Genomic DNA, 15,746 nt, shown 5'->3' with positions numbered 1-15,746 from the left:
TAAAAGTGATTGGATGCAATAAAAAAAGAAGGCAAAAAGAAAAGGGAAACATTATTGGAGCATCCCTGAGGGAGGTGTGAGAATGTGACAGCTTTGCTCGGATGAGCACAAAGCCGGGAAGGCTTTCCACACGGCCTTTTTTCATCGTGTGTTGCAAGCTGGCTATGTGATTCATTCATTACTGGCCTTGATGTAAACCCCCCCCCCAAAAAAAATAGAAAAATCAGATTTAAGGACTAAATCTGTGAAGATCTGAATTTAAAGAATTAAACAATGAATGTCATTTAAGCAGGCATAAAGGACACTTAGGATTCATGATACGAGGTAAAGGGTTAAAAATTTCTGAAAAATCCTGACTTCCAAGGAAAACATTTTGACCAGTGATGAAATAATCTTTCAAGCTGAGAAGCACAGGGGGTAGACGACGTCTATTCACGGGTCGACACGCTCACAGCACAGACGAGCATGCAGGACAAGGGTGGAGATAAACCATCGTCAGTCTGCAGATCCTGTGACTCTCAGCTGAAGAAGCCTTTTGGAGTGCAGTGTGACGAGAGGACAGCAAATCTTTTAATTATGCACTGAAGCATGCTATACAGACGGCGGAATAGCATTTGAGTTTAATGATTTGTGAAAAATGAATAAAAAGCATCTTGTGTTAACTACGCCCGTGTGCCAGCTGGATAAACGACAGCACAAATGCACAGCTAGGATCGCCAACATGTCTGTCAGTTGGGAAATACAGTAAACGGACTCGTGAGCCAAAAAGAGGTTGCTTTTCTAATTCGGTTTTACACCGTTTTCTGTTTGGCTCCATTCTGTTCTCGGAGGACTAACTGGTTGTCACGCCTGAGCAAAAACCTTCCTTCATTCCTATCCCTCTCCAACTTACTTTCCTATCGAGAACTTGTCATGGACTGCGTGCAGAAGTAGGATCTTAATGTTTCTGGCATGCACATGAAACACAGCTCTTCCACATTTAGCTACTGCCACAAATGCAAATGACATCACAGATCCTTTTCCCCCAGCTCTGAGAACAAACTCAGCAAGTGCGTTTCTGAATTCTTGCTGCAAAGCGGGGTTATACGCTACGACGATGCCGAGGAGGAGCATCGGGGGAAGCTGAAGAGCACGACCACGGCACAACTAAACTGACAGGACGGGAGGGTAGGCCGAGGCGGGACCGAACTAAACTGTACCCGTTCTCTTATAGATGGGCGGCTTCCTGTAGATGTTGGGATCCCCTGTGGCTGAGGAGAGAAACAGGAGACGGAGAGGTAAAACGTGGAGGAGCGTCAAAGGGAGAGGCTGTGAATTTCTACTGGGTTTGCGGGGTGGAAGATAGAAGGGAAGGAAATTAACGAACAAAAATTTGCTGCAAAGAGACACGACTTGGTCATATTTTGCCAACCGCACAACAACAATAGTCAGAATGCTTTGGCATTAGCAAACCGCGACTGATGGCATCCACTGAAAAGAAAGGAAAAGAAAAGTTGAGAGAGGTGGAGGCTGCAGTGGGGGGAGATGTGAAGGCCTACCTGGAACATGAAAATGTTTAGGGGGCTGGTTTGTGGTGGGTGTGCTTGATCGCCCCTCTTGGCCATAACAGGGTGAACTCCTGCCACTCTCAGAGCCTGTAGCCAGCCACAGCCAGTCAGAGTAAAGGAGACATGAGCATGAGGAAAAGGTGCTGACACATGCGAATGAAATGTGCTCAGATATTTGTTAACATTTGCAAATGAGCAAGAATAACTTTTCCACTTGTGTAATGTAAAGTACTATTGAGCTTGTTTACAGAATAGCTTTCCAATTGAAGGATCAACGGTGCCACTGCACAAGTGTAAGAGTAACATGAAATGTCAGCAAAGGAGCAAATCCAGCAAATGAAGCAGCCAAACAAGTATAGCAACATTCTGTTATCAGGAGGTAAGCTATACTGTCCCCATTAGCATTTTTTTAGAGCTTTTGTAACTAGTGAAAAGGCATGTTGATGGTAAAATTATGAAAATAGGGAGTACATGGGCATTTTCTGTAATTCCGCAGTATTAGAACTACACAGTTCCTATAAAACATTCATACCCTTGAACTGTTTTTGTTTCATCAATTTCCAACCACAAACATCACTGCATTTATAGGGATTTTATGTGACAGGCCGACATGACTGACTAATTTGACCATTGTTCCTTGCCCAAGCTCAGTCAGGCTGAAAGAGGAGCATCTGTAAGTCCTGTTACAAATTTTTAATTATATTTAGGTCGGTACTTTGGACCATAAATGAATGTGCGCCGATTTAAACAACTCCATAGTACCTCTGACTGTCCGTTTGGAGTTATTCTCATGCAGGAATGCAAAACTCTGATGTCTTTTGCAGCCTCTAAAAGCTTTTCTTCGACTGGCATCCAGTGGTTAGCTCTTTCCGTCCTCCTATTTAATTGGACCAGCTTCCCTGTCCTTTGCTGAAGAAAAGCATCCCCAGAGAATGGTGTTGCCGTCATAATACCTGGTGCTCTGTCACATAAATTCCCAATAAAATTAATTTAAGTTTGTGGTTAAGACCTAAAAAACAATAGTTTTGATAGGTATTGTAAAGAAAAACAAGAAAACAATTTGAGTTACACACTATTTTTCTTACCAGGGTAGCCAAAGTGCTGTGGAGAGCGAGGCATGATGGGTGACATGCCTTGACGACTGTATGTCGGGGAGTCAATATAACCTGGAATGGGGCATCGGAGCTGCTTTGCATCCGGATGGTCATAATCCTACAGTGACAAATAAATTAAGTTATGCATCAGCTCATAGGGGTGTAAGAATAAAGAGCAACAAACCACAGAAACTCTGACAACAGTTTACTTATTGGAACCCGCTCTTCCACTTGGATTCTAACCAAAAACGCTTACCTGAGAATACGGAGAGAGATTTCCAAGGGACTGCGGAACCAATGGAGACAGACAGTAACATTTTAGACTCAAATGTAAATTAAATGAACATTATGCTGTATGGCTCATGTATTAATACCTGAGACACAGGTATTAAATAAAAATCTACAGTTTTCTTATAAACCCAAGTGTTTGCTGCTGCAAACCAAAGATCACAAAACTGAGAAAAAGTTTGGTTAAAATACTATCTGGACAGACACCAGATACTTTTGGGTCAAGTCTGCATGATTAATGGAAAGGTTCATGATTTCAAGTGGAAATCAAATTACAAAATCCATGTTATAGTAACTATTACCATATTTTACAACCAGTGTGGTATCCTTTTTAAGTCAATCACATCGTTTGAAAGTGAAATGTAATTTTGCCAGATCGTAAGGCAATTCTCCCAAAAACCTTTAGCATATTTTCGCCAGACCAGGATATTTTTATTGAAACAAAATGCTTCTGCTCTATAGTTTGTCCCTTAACCTGGACAAAAATATACAAGAGACTGTTGTGACATGTAGAAATAATTTGTACAGCTCCCTCCAGATTTGTATCTTGATTTCCTCCCAGAAAAGTTTCGGTCTTGTGTTTTCATCACTTTTGGAGAAACATCCAATCTTTGTAAAGTTACGATTGACTCCTTGTCCTGACAAATACCTTTGGACAATGATATTCTATTCATCATTTCAAGTTCTTTTAAATCCTGGGTTTAGCTAGAGGATGCAAACGAGCAAATGTCATGATAATCCTTTTTAGGAAGCTGAAGTTTACTTCGGGTTAATTCAAGCGGTCATACATGTGTGGTGTGTGTACCCAAAAAGACCAAATGATGAAACTGAAGCAAAAGGTGCAGAAAAAAAAAATAAAACAAACAAACAAAAAAAAACATTTGTCAGATATGCAACCAGGTTTTCCAGATTATTTACTCAAACACCTTTTATTTGTTTTTCAGTCAAATGTTGCAGGATATGTGTCCAATAACACAATTTGTTATGGTCTTGAATCCACTGTGTTTCCTATTTATAAAGGATAAAGCTAATCATGTTTCAGGTGGTATATCAGTGACTGACAGGAAAAAAAAAACTGCAGCATTTGGAACATCACTAATGAGCGAACCAGGTTCGACATTATCACAGTGCTAATGTAGACAATGTATTGCTGATGAAATAAAATCCCTTTTTCTTTCTGCACCTTGAAGTTGCCCAGTTTTTAAGCAGATTTTAACAAAGTGTCAGTCTGGGATATGGTACCAATGGCTGAACATACATGACCTGAATTTGCATCGAAGGAAGTCATATAAATTCATGAACATTTTGTGGTCACTCATTTACCAATAAATATAGTCATAATATTAAAATGTCATGTTTTGCCAAAAAAAAAAAAAACTGATCTAAACCAGAAATCTTAAAAAATCTTAAAAAGGAAAATAGATGGGAACAGCACAATGGTTCATTAGACAAGTGTGTGGCAGCAGTACCTCCCCATAGGTGAAAGTGTCTAGCCTTTCATCAGAGGTGTATCTGTGGTATGGCTGGTATGAGGAGGATATGAGATCTGGCTGCTGGACCTCATATATGGCCTTGACCTTTGGCAGGGCAGCAAGGTCCTTATAATCAAAGATCTCATTCTCCACTCTGGCCTGGAGAGAGGACACACACCCACCGACCACAGACAGAGACAGCAGCAACAAGACAAGACGGTCAACCACATGGACAACGAATGGTCACACGTTACGATGCGAGCTCCAGTGGCAGCGAGGAGCAACGGAAGCTAATCAAGCATGCACAAGCCAAAAAAAGAAAAAGAATAAACAGACAAACAAACACATGCACACAGCAGAGCTTGGCAGAGCTGCGAGCTGTTGACCACAGGGAGCTGGGCTTTTGTCGGAAATAAGGACGGAGAAGCACAGACAGTCACAAGCAGGAGGAAGGAGGGGAGAAGGAGAGGAGAGGAGACAGTACGCACGACACGCTTGCTTACACTGCGATTCTCCATCATCCATCACCTTAAACAGAAAGGTCATTGATTATGTGAGAGGAGCAGAGTAAGGAAGGGCAGGGAGCAGCGAGCCCTGCACGCATGCAGGCGTGTGCTGACATGCAAATGTAGCTGTCATATAGAGCAACACTCAGCAGAGTGCCAAGTAGCAGGCTGATGGCTGTTAAAACGATGGACCTGATCCAACTCTGAGCTCTGCGCAGTGACAACTGTTACATTTATTGTTTTCTGCACCTCTGCATATCCGCTCAGCTCTTATTAAACGTCGAAAATTGCTTTCACACTATGTTACATAGATGACTAAATATACATCTTCAGTGACTGGGGAAGTTCTACCTGTATTTCACTTGTTAACCCCACTTAACTCCACACTAGAGATCGTTTATCTATACGCTCAGGGGAGTTTTATATTGCCTTTCCAAAGTTTTCACACCCATTTGAGTCATTTGCTTATATTGCAACCTTAAATTCCAGCTCATTGTATTAGGGTTTAATGTGACACACCAACAGAAAGTAGCACATAATTGTGAAGTGGCAAAACAAAAACATTTTTCAAACACTTTACATAGAAAGACCTAAAAAAAAAAGGAATCACGTAGTAAGGCTGTGCAAGTTTGTGGTCCAGTCACATGAGACTTAAGGATAACTTCCTGACTCACAAAAACATTATTATAGATGACAACCTTTATGTCATCTCCACTGTTAAGTATGATGGTGAAAACATCAAGTTGTGGGGAGGCTTTTCTGTACTATGAATCAGGAAGATGACCAGAGGTGCTGCAAAAGCCAGATAATCCCAAATACAGAGTAATTCTGGAAGAAGAATCGTTAGAGATTGCAAAATACTTGAGTTGGTTGGCAGAAGTTCATTTTCCAGTTGGAAAATGAACTCAGAACTCAGTACTCAGTCCTCTTCAGCTAAAATGTACTGAGGAAGACTGAGTACAAGCTTTAAAATAGAATTTATTTCACCTGCAAATGCTGCATGACTTTATGTTGGTTGATGACAAAAAATATACAAAAATGTATTGAAATTTGTTAATATAATGTGAAAGATAAAGAAAAATTTTCAAGGGCATGAAAACTTCTACAAGGCATTGGGAATCTCTGAAATTCAGTCAAGAAGGGATAAACTTCCCTATACTGTCTAACAGAATTACACTCAACTCAAATTCCCTTTCTTCTCACAATGGAGAAGAAAGGGAATTTCTTCCCTCTCCAGGATTTAGTCCAGGACTTTCTGGACTAAATATAACACTAAAACACTGTACTGTTTCGGCAACTCCCTGATCTTCAATCAAACTTTGGCACAGCTGAAAAAAAAAAAAAAAAGCTCACGATGCTAAAGACTTTCGAGAACACTTTGACAAAGTGTAAGACTTGGATGCCGGATGAGAAAACAAGCGAAGTGATCAAAAGTGTTGTGTTTCCCACTTTAACACCAAGCAGCTTCACAAGACACTTAAACCATAATCAGATGAGGTAAGACACAGACAGATGAACAGGCCAAGGGAGTAAGGGGCCTTGTGCTTCAGTGCTCAAAAAGCCATCTTTCATAGCTGAATGCCGTTTCTGGGGTAGCAAATGAACTTAAATATGGCTTATATGTGGAACAGTGACTGTAGATTCATCGGTTACTTACGCATATAACTCTGCTGGGAGAACCTATGGAGGATCCTGGCGGTGAGATGGAGGTCTCCGACAGGCGTCTGTGCTGTGAGGAAAACACCAATCGAAGAAAGATGAAGACGCAAAGTCAAGTCACATTTTTATCTATCCGAAGCTTTTCGGTGAAAGCCCCAGCTCACCCTGAGTCTTCGCTCTGCCCTTGCAGCCTGCTTGCATAGCGGGTGCCACACCTCACAACCTGACGACAAGGAGGAAAGCATGCCGCGCGGTCATCTACACTGGTTATTTCTGAGTGAGCATGCCAGCTGCTTGTGCTGATGCAGTTGGAGACTCACCTGCCAGGTACATCTCTTCCCCTTCTTTGAACATCGTGTTGCAGCGGGCACATCGAGCGCATGTCGGATGGTAATGCTTCCCTCCTGCCTGAGAGAAAGAGGAGTGACTGAGCATAAATTATCATAATGAAGTACCTCACAGACTAAGGGGTTAATCTACAAGATGTTGAACCGTCTCGTGCAGGACATTGTATCCATATGTTTTCCCAAAGTGTGTCACCTGACCTCCGGCGACCTCATTGTGTTGAGACATTACTGGAAAGCCTTTTGCTGTTTCATGCTGCAGTCACACCCAAGGAGCAAATTCAACTCTCTCCAAGTTCTTCACAACAGAAATAAAGTAATGTTTAATCGAAATGCCTTGAGAAAGCACATCGTCTCCTTTAGCTTTTATACATTTTAGCGCAATACAGCAAATTTTAATGGGTTTTATTGGGATTTTATGTGACAGACAAATACAACGTAGCGCCTAAAGTTTGGCACATGCACAAGTAGTATTTCATAAAACAACCTTTCCCTGCAGTTAAAGTTGCATTTTTTTAAACTGTAAATGAGTTGTATATGCAAATATTATATATTTATATATATATATATATATATATATATATTTAACAGTAGCTTCCCTTCAGTCATTCTTCCATTAAGGGTAAACTTGTGGAGTCAAAGCTAATCTGAGGATCTCTGCAATCTTTCCAAAGTTATGATGGACCTCTTGGCTGTTTACATTAGATCACTGCTTACCTTGCCCAACCTCACAGTTCAGATGGCTGCCATGTCTTAGTAAACATGCACTTAAGACCATGTGCATGTTTTTCCATTTTTGGTTGAAGAATTGAACGGTCCTCTGTGAGATGCCCAAACCTTGGGATATTGATTTTATAACCAGACCTGTCTACTTATGTTATCTGGTCTTCATGAAGCTTTGCTTTGACTAATGTTCTCCAAGAAACTAGTGAGGTAATTACAGAAAAAAGTTGAATTTATATTGAGTCTAAGTTAGACTCAAGCAGTTTGACTTGTTAGGTCAGTTGGATGAACTTGATTGTATCATAGCATATTACCTTAAAAGGCGGTGAATAAAATAGGACCACTACAGTTTGATTTATATTTATGAAAAACGTATGAACTACTTTGTGTTGATCTGTGATAAAAAAAAATACTAATAGACACTGAATTATTGGTTGTTTTAGGACCAAATGTGAAAAAGTTTAAGCTTGTGATGAATATTTTTGCAGGACACATCATCTAATTTGATTAAGGACTCAATAATGTGAAGCACCTTGATAAGGGGACCAAGATACATACACATGTAGGAGGTGAAGGTGACTTCATGGACCAGATGTGCTTCTGCAGTGCCAATGACTGAGGTGTGGCCACGTCCTCTCACCTCAGTCTTCTCTCACACATTGTTCCAGAATTTATTTATAGGAGCATGGCTTAGTGTGTGTGTTGGCGAGTGTGTGAACCAGATTTTTATATCCTTGTGGGGACCTATTTCTGTCTACATTGTAGGGTTGTGGGGACAAATCCTGGTCCCTCTGAGGGGAAATGCCGTTTTTGTGTTAGGGGTTAGGTTTGGGGTAGGGTTAGGGCAGTGGTTCCCAAAGTGTGGGGCGCTGCAAAGGGGTCGCGGGAAGCGGTACGGATGAATGAAAAAAAAAAAAGAAACAGTTACACAAACGTGTTTCACTGTAAATATGGTTTGTAGTATGTTTTGTTGCAACCTGAAGTGTGAAATAAACTTCAGTGGAGTTTGAAAACAAAATATGTGTATAGGTTTATGTCTGGTTGAACCAGTTGATTTTTTCTTCTTTTTTGGGGGGGATTTTATTGTAATCCATAGGGGGGCCCAGAAAATCTTTGGGAACCACTGGGTTAGGGTAAGGCTGCAGAAAATGAATGGATGTCAATGTAAAGTCCCCACAAGACACGAAAAAACACAACTGTGAGCGTGTGTGTGCTGCGAATATAGCTTTTATGTAATTTCATACCACACAGATTTTTTCTGCTTCTAATAGAGGAGATAGCTTTATGTGATCTGCAGGAACAGGAATAGGAACAGGAACAACGTAAAGCTGGATTCCCAATTGTCTACAAGTTACCAGGGCTAAAGCTGTTTAGGAACTTGGGTTGATATGAAAGGACAGGCTAGTGGAACACATGTATTACATCCATGTCCTGTTTTCAGAGTGTTTACCGTCATCGGCGAAACTGTGTCAGTTCAACCAGTTTCTAATGATGCACCTATTCTCAGTAGGGGCATTTATAGCCTCCTGAATTTATTGAGAGGCAACGACGTAATGATCCCCTGTCTGCTTCTTACTCTCTCCCTCTCTCTAAGCCTCCACTTTAAAAAAAGAAAACACTGCTCATTAAATACATGGAATCTGGTTTTGAAAAGTTGAACTCAATATCATGTCAATATTTTGCGGATGAAGCACAATCATTAACATACACCAATTAGTCTGGGTCTATGGCGTGCAGGAGGGAAGAAGACAAATGCTTAATTACAGGAGTCAAGAAAATTTGAGAACATTAGGATAAATTTAGTAGACTTAACGATGTAGCTTTAAATTTTAGACCCAATTGTCTTTTATATGATTAGTCCGGTTTCATTTTTCACAAATTTATTACTGCAAAAAACACAACTGACCAGGAGCAACTCCTAAAGGTTCTCCAGCTTTAACATGCAGCTTCAAAGGAAAGGGGGCAAACACTTGCAATACTTTGCAGAAGTTCTCATAACCTTTAACATTTTTTCTCCCCATTTTGTTATATTACTTGATTGCATTTTATTGGGATTTTAAGAAATAAAGTCACAATGAAGTGAAAGGTTGCATTTCTAGTCTGAAGTGCTTCACGGTTTCTAACAGCTCCACACACGTCCTATCAACTCTGACAGCTTCTACATCAATTCTAAAGAAAACAGCACGATGCAGCCGCCACAATTTTTCACCATATGAGATGCAGTGCTCAGGGTGAACAGCAGTGCTAGTTTTCCATTACGCTCAATATTTTGAACGTAGCCCAAAAGTTCAATTTTGTTCTTATCTGACCCTGGACACTTTCTTCCCCAATCCCCAGATGGATTGTGTCAAGCTGTCAAAAAGGGGCTTCCTTCCACCAATCGCTTTTTTCTGCCCTTTTATTTAAAGACCACTTTTGTGGAGCGAATGATGAACAGCTGTCCTTTTGACACATTCTCCCTGCAGCTCCTCCACAGTTACCATGTTCGTATCTGAATGCTAACAAGCCCCTGAGGTACACAGGACAGCAGAATTCATGCTGAATTTAATTCAAATTTGTTGAGTTCTCTTATTTATGATCATCAATAAGAGGCAATGCCAAACTTTACACATTTGTAGTTGTGAAACAAAACAGAGTTGAATGTACTTCTTTTTTTAAAATAGGTATCACGATAAAAAAGGGAAACACCAGCCTTGCCAGATTTTATTTGCAAAAATGTTTTGCTAGAAAGTCGTATTCCATCTACCTCAGAAGGTTACACAACATTGTGTCTGTTTATCACATAAATCGCAATTAAAGATTTTGTGTAAAGTGACCAAAAAAAAATATTAAAAAAAGGTTAAGGGGTGTCTGTACTTTTGCAGAGCATTGTATGGGGGAAAAAAACAACAACAAAAAAGAGAGACTTGCGGATAAAAGCAGACATGTCCTCATGTCTATAAATAGCCCAGAGAGGCTGGCAGTCAGGAACAAAGCACTTCACACCAGCAGTTCTGACAAGCAAGGGACCACAGAGATGACGAGGTGCAGTGTGTTTGTATGTTTTCCTGTTGTCTGACAATTCTGTTAAACCACACATTTTCATGAAAGTTAAAAGATAACCTCTAGAGATTCCTCCAAAACAATTAATTAGCACCCGTGAATAATGACTTTAATAATTTTTGCCTCTACTATTGTAATAGTTTCTCCCTTACCTTCTTTTTTTATTTTTTTCCCAGAGCCCATTAGTTACCGTTCACCCTGTGCTCATTTTCCACTGCAGCCCTCCTTTCAAATGCTGACTACTTTGCCATAAAAGCACAAATGGGGATTTTTATCACAGCAGAAGTTGCTCTCAACGTCCGTCTCTCCTTCAGCCATCTTTTCCCCTCCCTTTTTCCCCCCTCAAATCTTTTTATAGCTTCCAATTTTCCTCTTCACTTCTTGCAGAATTCGGTGCAACTTTTTACTCCCTCCTGTTTATGCAGGTAGACCTGTTATCTCCTCCAAAAATGTTGGGAGTAGAAATACTGACAGATGAAATGAATTTGAGTTATTTTAAGCTATTTATCATCCCTTGATCTTTAACCGCCCGCTCGCTAAAGCTCAGCGGAACTTAGTCCAAGCTGAGAATGAAATGCTGCTGTTTAACTCTGTGCTGATTGAACCAAGTTCATACCTTTAATCTCTCCGTTTGGATTTCAATTCTTTCTTTCTTTCTTTCTTTCTTTTGCATCAGTTCATGCTCCAATCTCACCTCCAGAACCCGTCCGCTGATGTATCTGTAACACGTTTCACATTTCACTCCGTACTGGGCGTGGTAATCCGCTTCACAGTACGGCGCTCCATCCCTGTAACACAGAAAACATAAAAGGCGCTTCTTCATTTTCTGAGCCGAAATGCACAACCCATCTTGCTCTGGCCCTAAGAGGGAAACTGGATATGGAGGAAGCGGCTGAAAATGCCGCGTCGCCCTGTCTCTACGCACTCACTTGCTGATGTATTCCCCCGTGAGAACCATGTTGCACGTCCGACATCTGAAGCAGCTGACGTGCCACTGTTTCTCCAGTGCCAGGAGAGACTGACCCTGTTTGATTTCTGCTCCACACCCAGCACAGTCTGGAGAAAGAGGAAGACGAGACAAAACAGATGAATACGGACAAAAAAATGAGGAACGAGGTGAGCGAGCTTTAGCTGTGAACACTTCCTGTGTCTTGTTTTTCATTTCAACATTCTCCCACATTAAAGCATATTGGCCATTTAGTTGCCCTGGGGCGTTTGTCCCAGCAGGTGTGACCACTGCAGACTGGGTAAGGAAAGGAGACGGGACAGCTCAGAGTTTGCAAATGATGCATGGCTGCACAGCTAAAAAAAATGAAATGAGGTCAGTGCTTCCCATTTGTTTCCATTTGGAAGACACTTTGCTCGGCTTAACCTTTTCTGACCCAGCCTACTGCCTCAAAGAGAAGTCCCCGCATCGCCAAGAACTGCATGACTCTGCCTTTTTAGCCTACAAACAATCAGTCAAACTTTGAATTTTACTCACTCAGGCTTTTATATCCACAAAAATCTTCGCGGTGTTGTCACTAAAGTATAAAGAGCTAATTCAATGTCATTCTGGAAGTGCGGGCGCAACATTTTTTATTTAGGAACTGTACACATTCTGCATTACCAAGTAAATTAAATCCTGCAACAATTATGGATGGTTGAATCAAGGAATTCTGATGATTTTCAGCCTGACTGGCCCTGACCAGTGACCGTGTTGACAGCAACATTTTCTGCTCTAAAAGATACAAATTTAGAGGAAAAACACTCAATGCAACAACAAACAGAGTTGTATGGTTCAAAGTGCTCATTTCTACAGACTTTTTTGCACATGTACACTTTCTTTCCGATTAAAGTAACATGCAGAAAACAAGGCAGTTTTACCATATGACTTACAAACCGCACAGGTAAAAACAGGAACAAATCATATTCTGGCCAACAGCTGAAGCTTTCCATAAATAAGTACAGCAACACCTCATCTGTCAATCATGGCGACTCTTCTACTATCACGCTGGGACGAATACCCACATGCTGCACAGGGCTGCCCTGGCATTTATTGCTGATTTACTGCAGTTGCTAAATTAGCGAGGAAGCAAACCTCCATAAAAAAAAAAAAGATCAATTTATAGGACGGGTCAGGAAAGAAATTACAGAGTGAATAAGGAGGAGGATATAAAACAAAGTTCCCCAACAGGCCAGGGACAATGAAGGACTTTAACTATGTGGGTATCATAAACCATCATGCAGTAAAACTAAACTGTATTTTTAACTTTTATACAAATAAAATATATATATATGTATTATTGTATCTCATGATTTGGTCTAGCTACAGGAACCTTCATGTACCTGTTCCTAGGAATGAAAAGTAGGTACATCTGGCTTGGTAATTCTCTATCCTGAAAGAAATGAACTTAGCTATTGATGCTAAGTTTTTTTCCCCCTAATTTAGCTAATCGAGTGCCTGTCAAATCACTCATTAGGCCTCTCCTGTTGATCTGGCAGGGAAGACTCCATGTTCTTATGGTGATTACTTTAAGTTTTTTATGTTCTTGCCATGTTTTCTTTTCTTCCCATAGAGGATATACTTCCACATGACCTTCAAAAACAGGATTTGTTCCACCCTCACTTCTATCAAGTTAACAACTCGATGCTAGATTAAGACTGAAAAGCAACAACAGAAATCTGTAATGTCTTCGATTTGCTTTTTTGTCTCTTAATAAAGCTAATTCTGTTCATGTGTAATTATTTGATGTGATGACTGAACAAACATTTAACATTTAACAGGACAAACTGTTTCTTCATATCCCGATGGAGCAATGTTTTCTTCTATTCATTCTTTCGATAGATAATTTTACGCAACTTGTCATTAAACAATGGTCTAAATTGGACTGTACAGTGTTGTAGGTAAAAATGGACTTGACTGTCTGAACTTGGACATTTTAGTGGTTTGTGCTGACACAAGCTGAAGTGATGCAAATTTATTTGGGGAGAAAAAGAAAAGTTAAACCTGCTTGTTAAACCTCACTGTAAATGAGTGTAAATTATATTTTTTCAGAATATAATTATTCTGAAAAAAGCATATTTTTTTTATTGAATATGATTCTCCCAAATCAGCTAAATTTGCAATACTAATTACATGAAAACTTTTCTTTTTTTTATTATATTGTTGCTATCTTGTTTTGTGTTGTGACGAAACAAGGAGGAGGATTTATTTCATGTGTAGCAAAGCTCATATCCACACCGTAATTTTTCAAGGGAACGCTTCCTAAAACAACCGCTTTGCATTTTATAAGTGTAGTTGAACGACTGTGGTGCAAAGCAAGTTATAGTATCTTTTTTCATAAAATTCAAGCCATTTAAAAAAAAAAAAAAAAAAGTGGTTCATTTTTATTGTTTGCACTTCTCACTCACAGTGTTCCCTCATAAGGCAGAGCGATAAACACTGTACCTGGGGAGCTGTTTGCCTTTTGTTTGTCTAAATGGAGCAATCTGGGAGACACTGTATCCATTCCTACTTCACCATCTGCTTAAACCTCGCAAACTGCGAGAGGCAGTGTGCCGTCCGCCTGCCACATGTAAACAATTCATCATCAGTGACTGTCACGCTATTGCGTGTTCTTAAATATTCCCTTTCTTGCCTTTTGCCTAACAAGGCAAACTGCGAGCCTCTCCTAATTCGAAGGGACAGGAAAGAGCAAGTCCAAGTGCTGCAGAGCACGAGTGTGGAACAAAGATCTAAGCTTCTCCGCTCGCCAAGTGTCGGCAATACAAAATAAACGTTGCATTTGTTGAACGACTGTAAGCTGCCAGATCAACAGGAGAGGCCCGATGAGTGATTTGACAGGAACTTGATTAGCTAAGTTAGAAAAAAAAGGGATCTTTCAAACCCGGGGTGTTTGGATGGAGCAGACTGCAGCGCCTGGTGGGCCTAAACGGAACAGACAGAGCAAGGCGGACGCTCAACTCACGGCTCGGCCCGTGGATCTTGATGGGCTCATTTGACTTGACAAGTGTGTGGGAGCACTGCTGGCACACGCAGTCCTTTCCGCTGAACGTCACCCTGTCTCCGATTGGGAAGGGTTTGCTGAGGGGAATGAGGGGGGAAAAAAAGAAGAAGTGAAGATTAGAGGTTAAATAATAGCAGATTATTAAATAGTTAAATTAAATAGATTACATAAGCATAATATGCTTAGAGGTATTAAACATTTACAGCACTGAGTACAGCATACATGGTCACAAATGATTGCCGGCCGCTGACGGGAAGCTGACACCATGCTGAACACAGCCTGGCGTCTTTAGCGGAGCTGAAAATGCGTTTGCAAACAGTTGTGACGACGGGTTAATAGGAGGTTGATTGTGACGGGAGCACCTGGCTTCTCTGTGATTAAAGAGGCGATAATGTGACGCTGCCACGGGCTTCAGGAAAAAAGGGAAAGCTGGTTCTGTCGCCGAGAACAAAACTTATTAGGGAGGACTGCGTGGAGCGCATGCTAATCCTAAACACCCATTTCTTGCACAGTCTACAGTAGCTGTCTGGATTACCCCGCTTTACTCACTCCCCACACATCTGTTACCACTACGTCTCTGTTTATGGCTCTAAGCTATGCCGTAATAAATCAGCGTAAAGACACGCACATGTGTACGGGGCCTAACAACATGACAGCGAGACAAGGTCCATAAAATCCTTTTTCTATTGCATGTTTGAACTCCCTTTCTTCTCCCGCACAAGGAGACACGTTTCTTTGATTTCTTTATGACTGGATGGGATGAAAGAATGAATGGGGAGCTAAAAGGCTTAAGGAAGGCTGTTTAAAATACACAGACGACAGTAATCGTTTTACTTCCCTGCCGAGTCCTAGAGCCGAAGCCAAGGCCCCGAAGGGAGGCTTAAATCTCCTGCAGGGCTTGCGGAGATGTTCACAGGCAAGCCTGGCAAAAACCTACCATCTATTGTACACAATAGTGGAGTTTTTCTTTTTGGAACATTGTGGCATTCACCTCCATTTTTTTTTCTTCTGTTCTTTTTACATCTACTCTAAAATGGAAAACTTTCATGCATAAAACAGAAAGGAACAAACAAGCAAAGAGA

The 15,746-nt window shown here is 40.8% G+C and overlaps 1 protein-coding gene across 8 annotated transcripts in view; it reads right to left on the bottom strand.

Annotated features, from left to right (window-relative positions):
• The window catches only part of ablim3 (actin binding LIM protein family member 3), a 51,224-nt gene that overhangs the window by 7,507 nt on the left and 27,971 nt on the right, over positions 1 to 15,746 (bottom strand). For 3 of the 8 annotated variants that reach the window (XR_002752288.1, XM_023328723.1, XM_023328724.1), the window contains 11 exons: positions 14,626 to 14,741; positions 11,605 to 11,731; positions 11,370 to 11,463; positions 6,887 to 6,974; positions 6,731 to 6,789; positions 6,565 to 6,636; positions 4,399 to 4,560; positions 2,898 to 2,927; positions 2,633 to 2,759; positions 1,539 to 1,634; positions 1,200 to 1,250 (listed from right to left, as the gene is read on the bottom strand). Coding sequence is in view for 7 of the 8 variants with exons in the window: in XM_023328723.1 (XP_023184491.1) it covers positions 1,200 to 1,250; positions 1,539 to 1,634; positions 2,633 to 2,759; positions 2,898 to 2,927; positions 4,399 to 4,560; positions 6,565 to 6,636; positions 6,731 to 6,789; positions 6,887 to 6,974; positions 11,370 to 11,463; positions 11,605 to 11,731; positions 14,626 to 14,741 (1,022 nt within the window). In the remaining variant the exon portion in view is untranslated. The remainder of the gene's footprint in view (positions 1 to 1,199; positions 1,251 to 1,538; positions 1,635 to 2,632; positions 2,760 to 2,897; positions 2,928 to 4,398; positions 4,561 to 6,564; positions 6,637 to 6,730; positions 6,790 to 6,886; positions 6,975 to 11,369; positions 11,464 to 11,604; positions 11,732 to 14,625; positions 14,742 to 15,746) is intronic. The other 5 variants (XM_023328727.1, XM_023328728.1, XM_023328725.1 and 2 more) reach the window with 4 other exon arrangements.

The sequence above is a fragment of the Xiphophorus maculatus genome, chromosome 23 (assembly GCF_002775205.1).
Source record: "Xiphophorus maculatus strain JP 163 A chromosome 23, X_maculatus-5.0-male, whole genome shotgun sequence".
In the NCBI taxonomy this organism is placed as follows: domain Eukaryota; kingdom Metazoa; phylum Chordata; class Actinopteri; order Cyprinodontiformes; family Poeciliidae; genus Xiphophorus; species Xiphophorus maculatus.
This window is presented reverse-complemented; position numbering and strand designations above follow the sequence as displayed.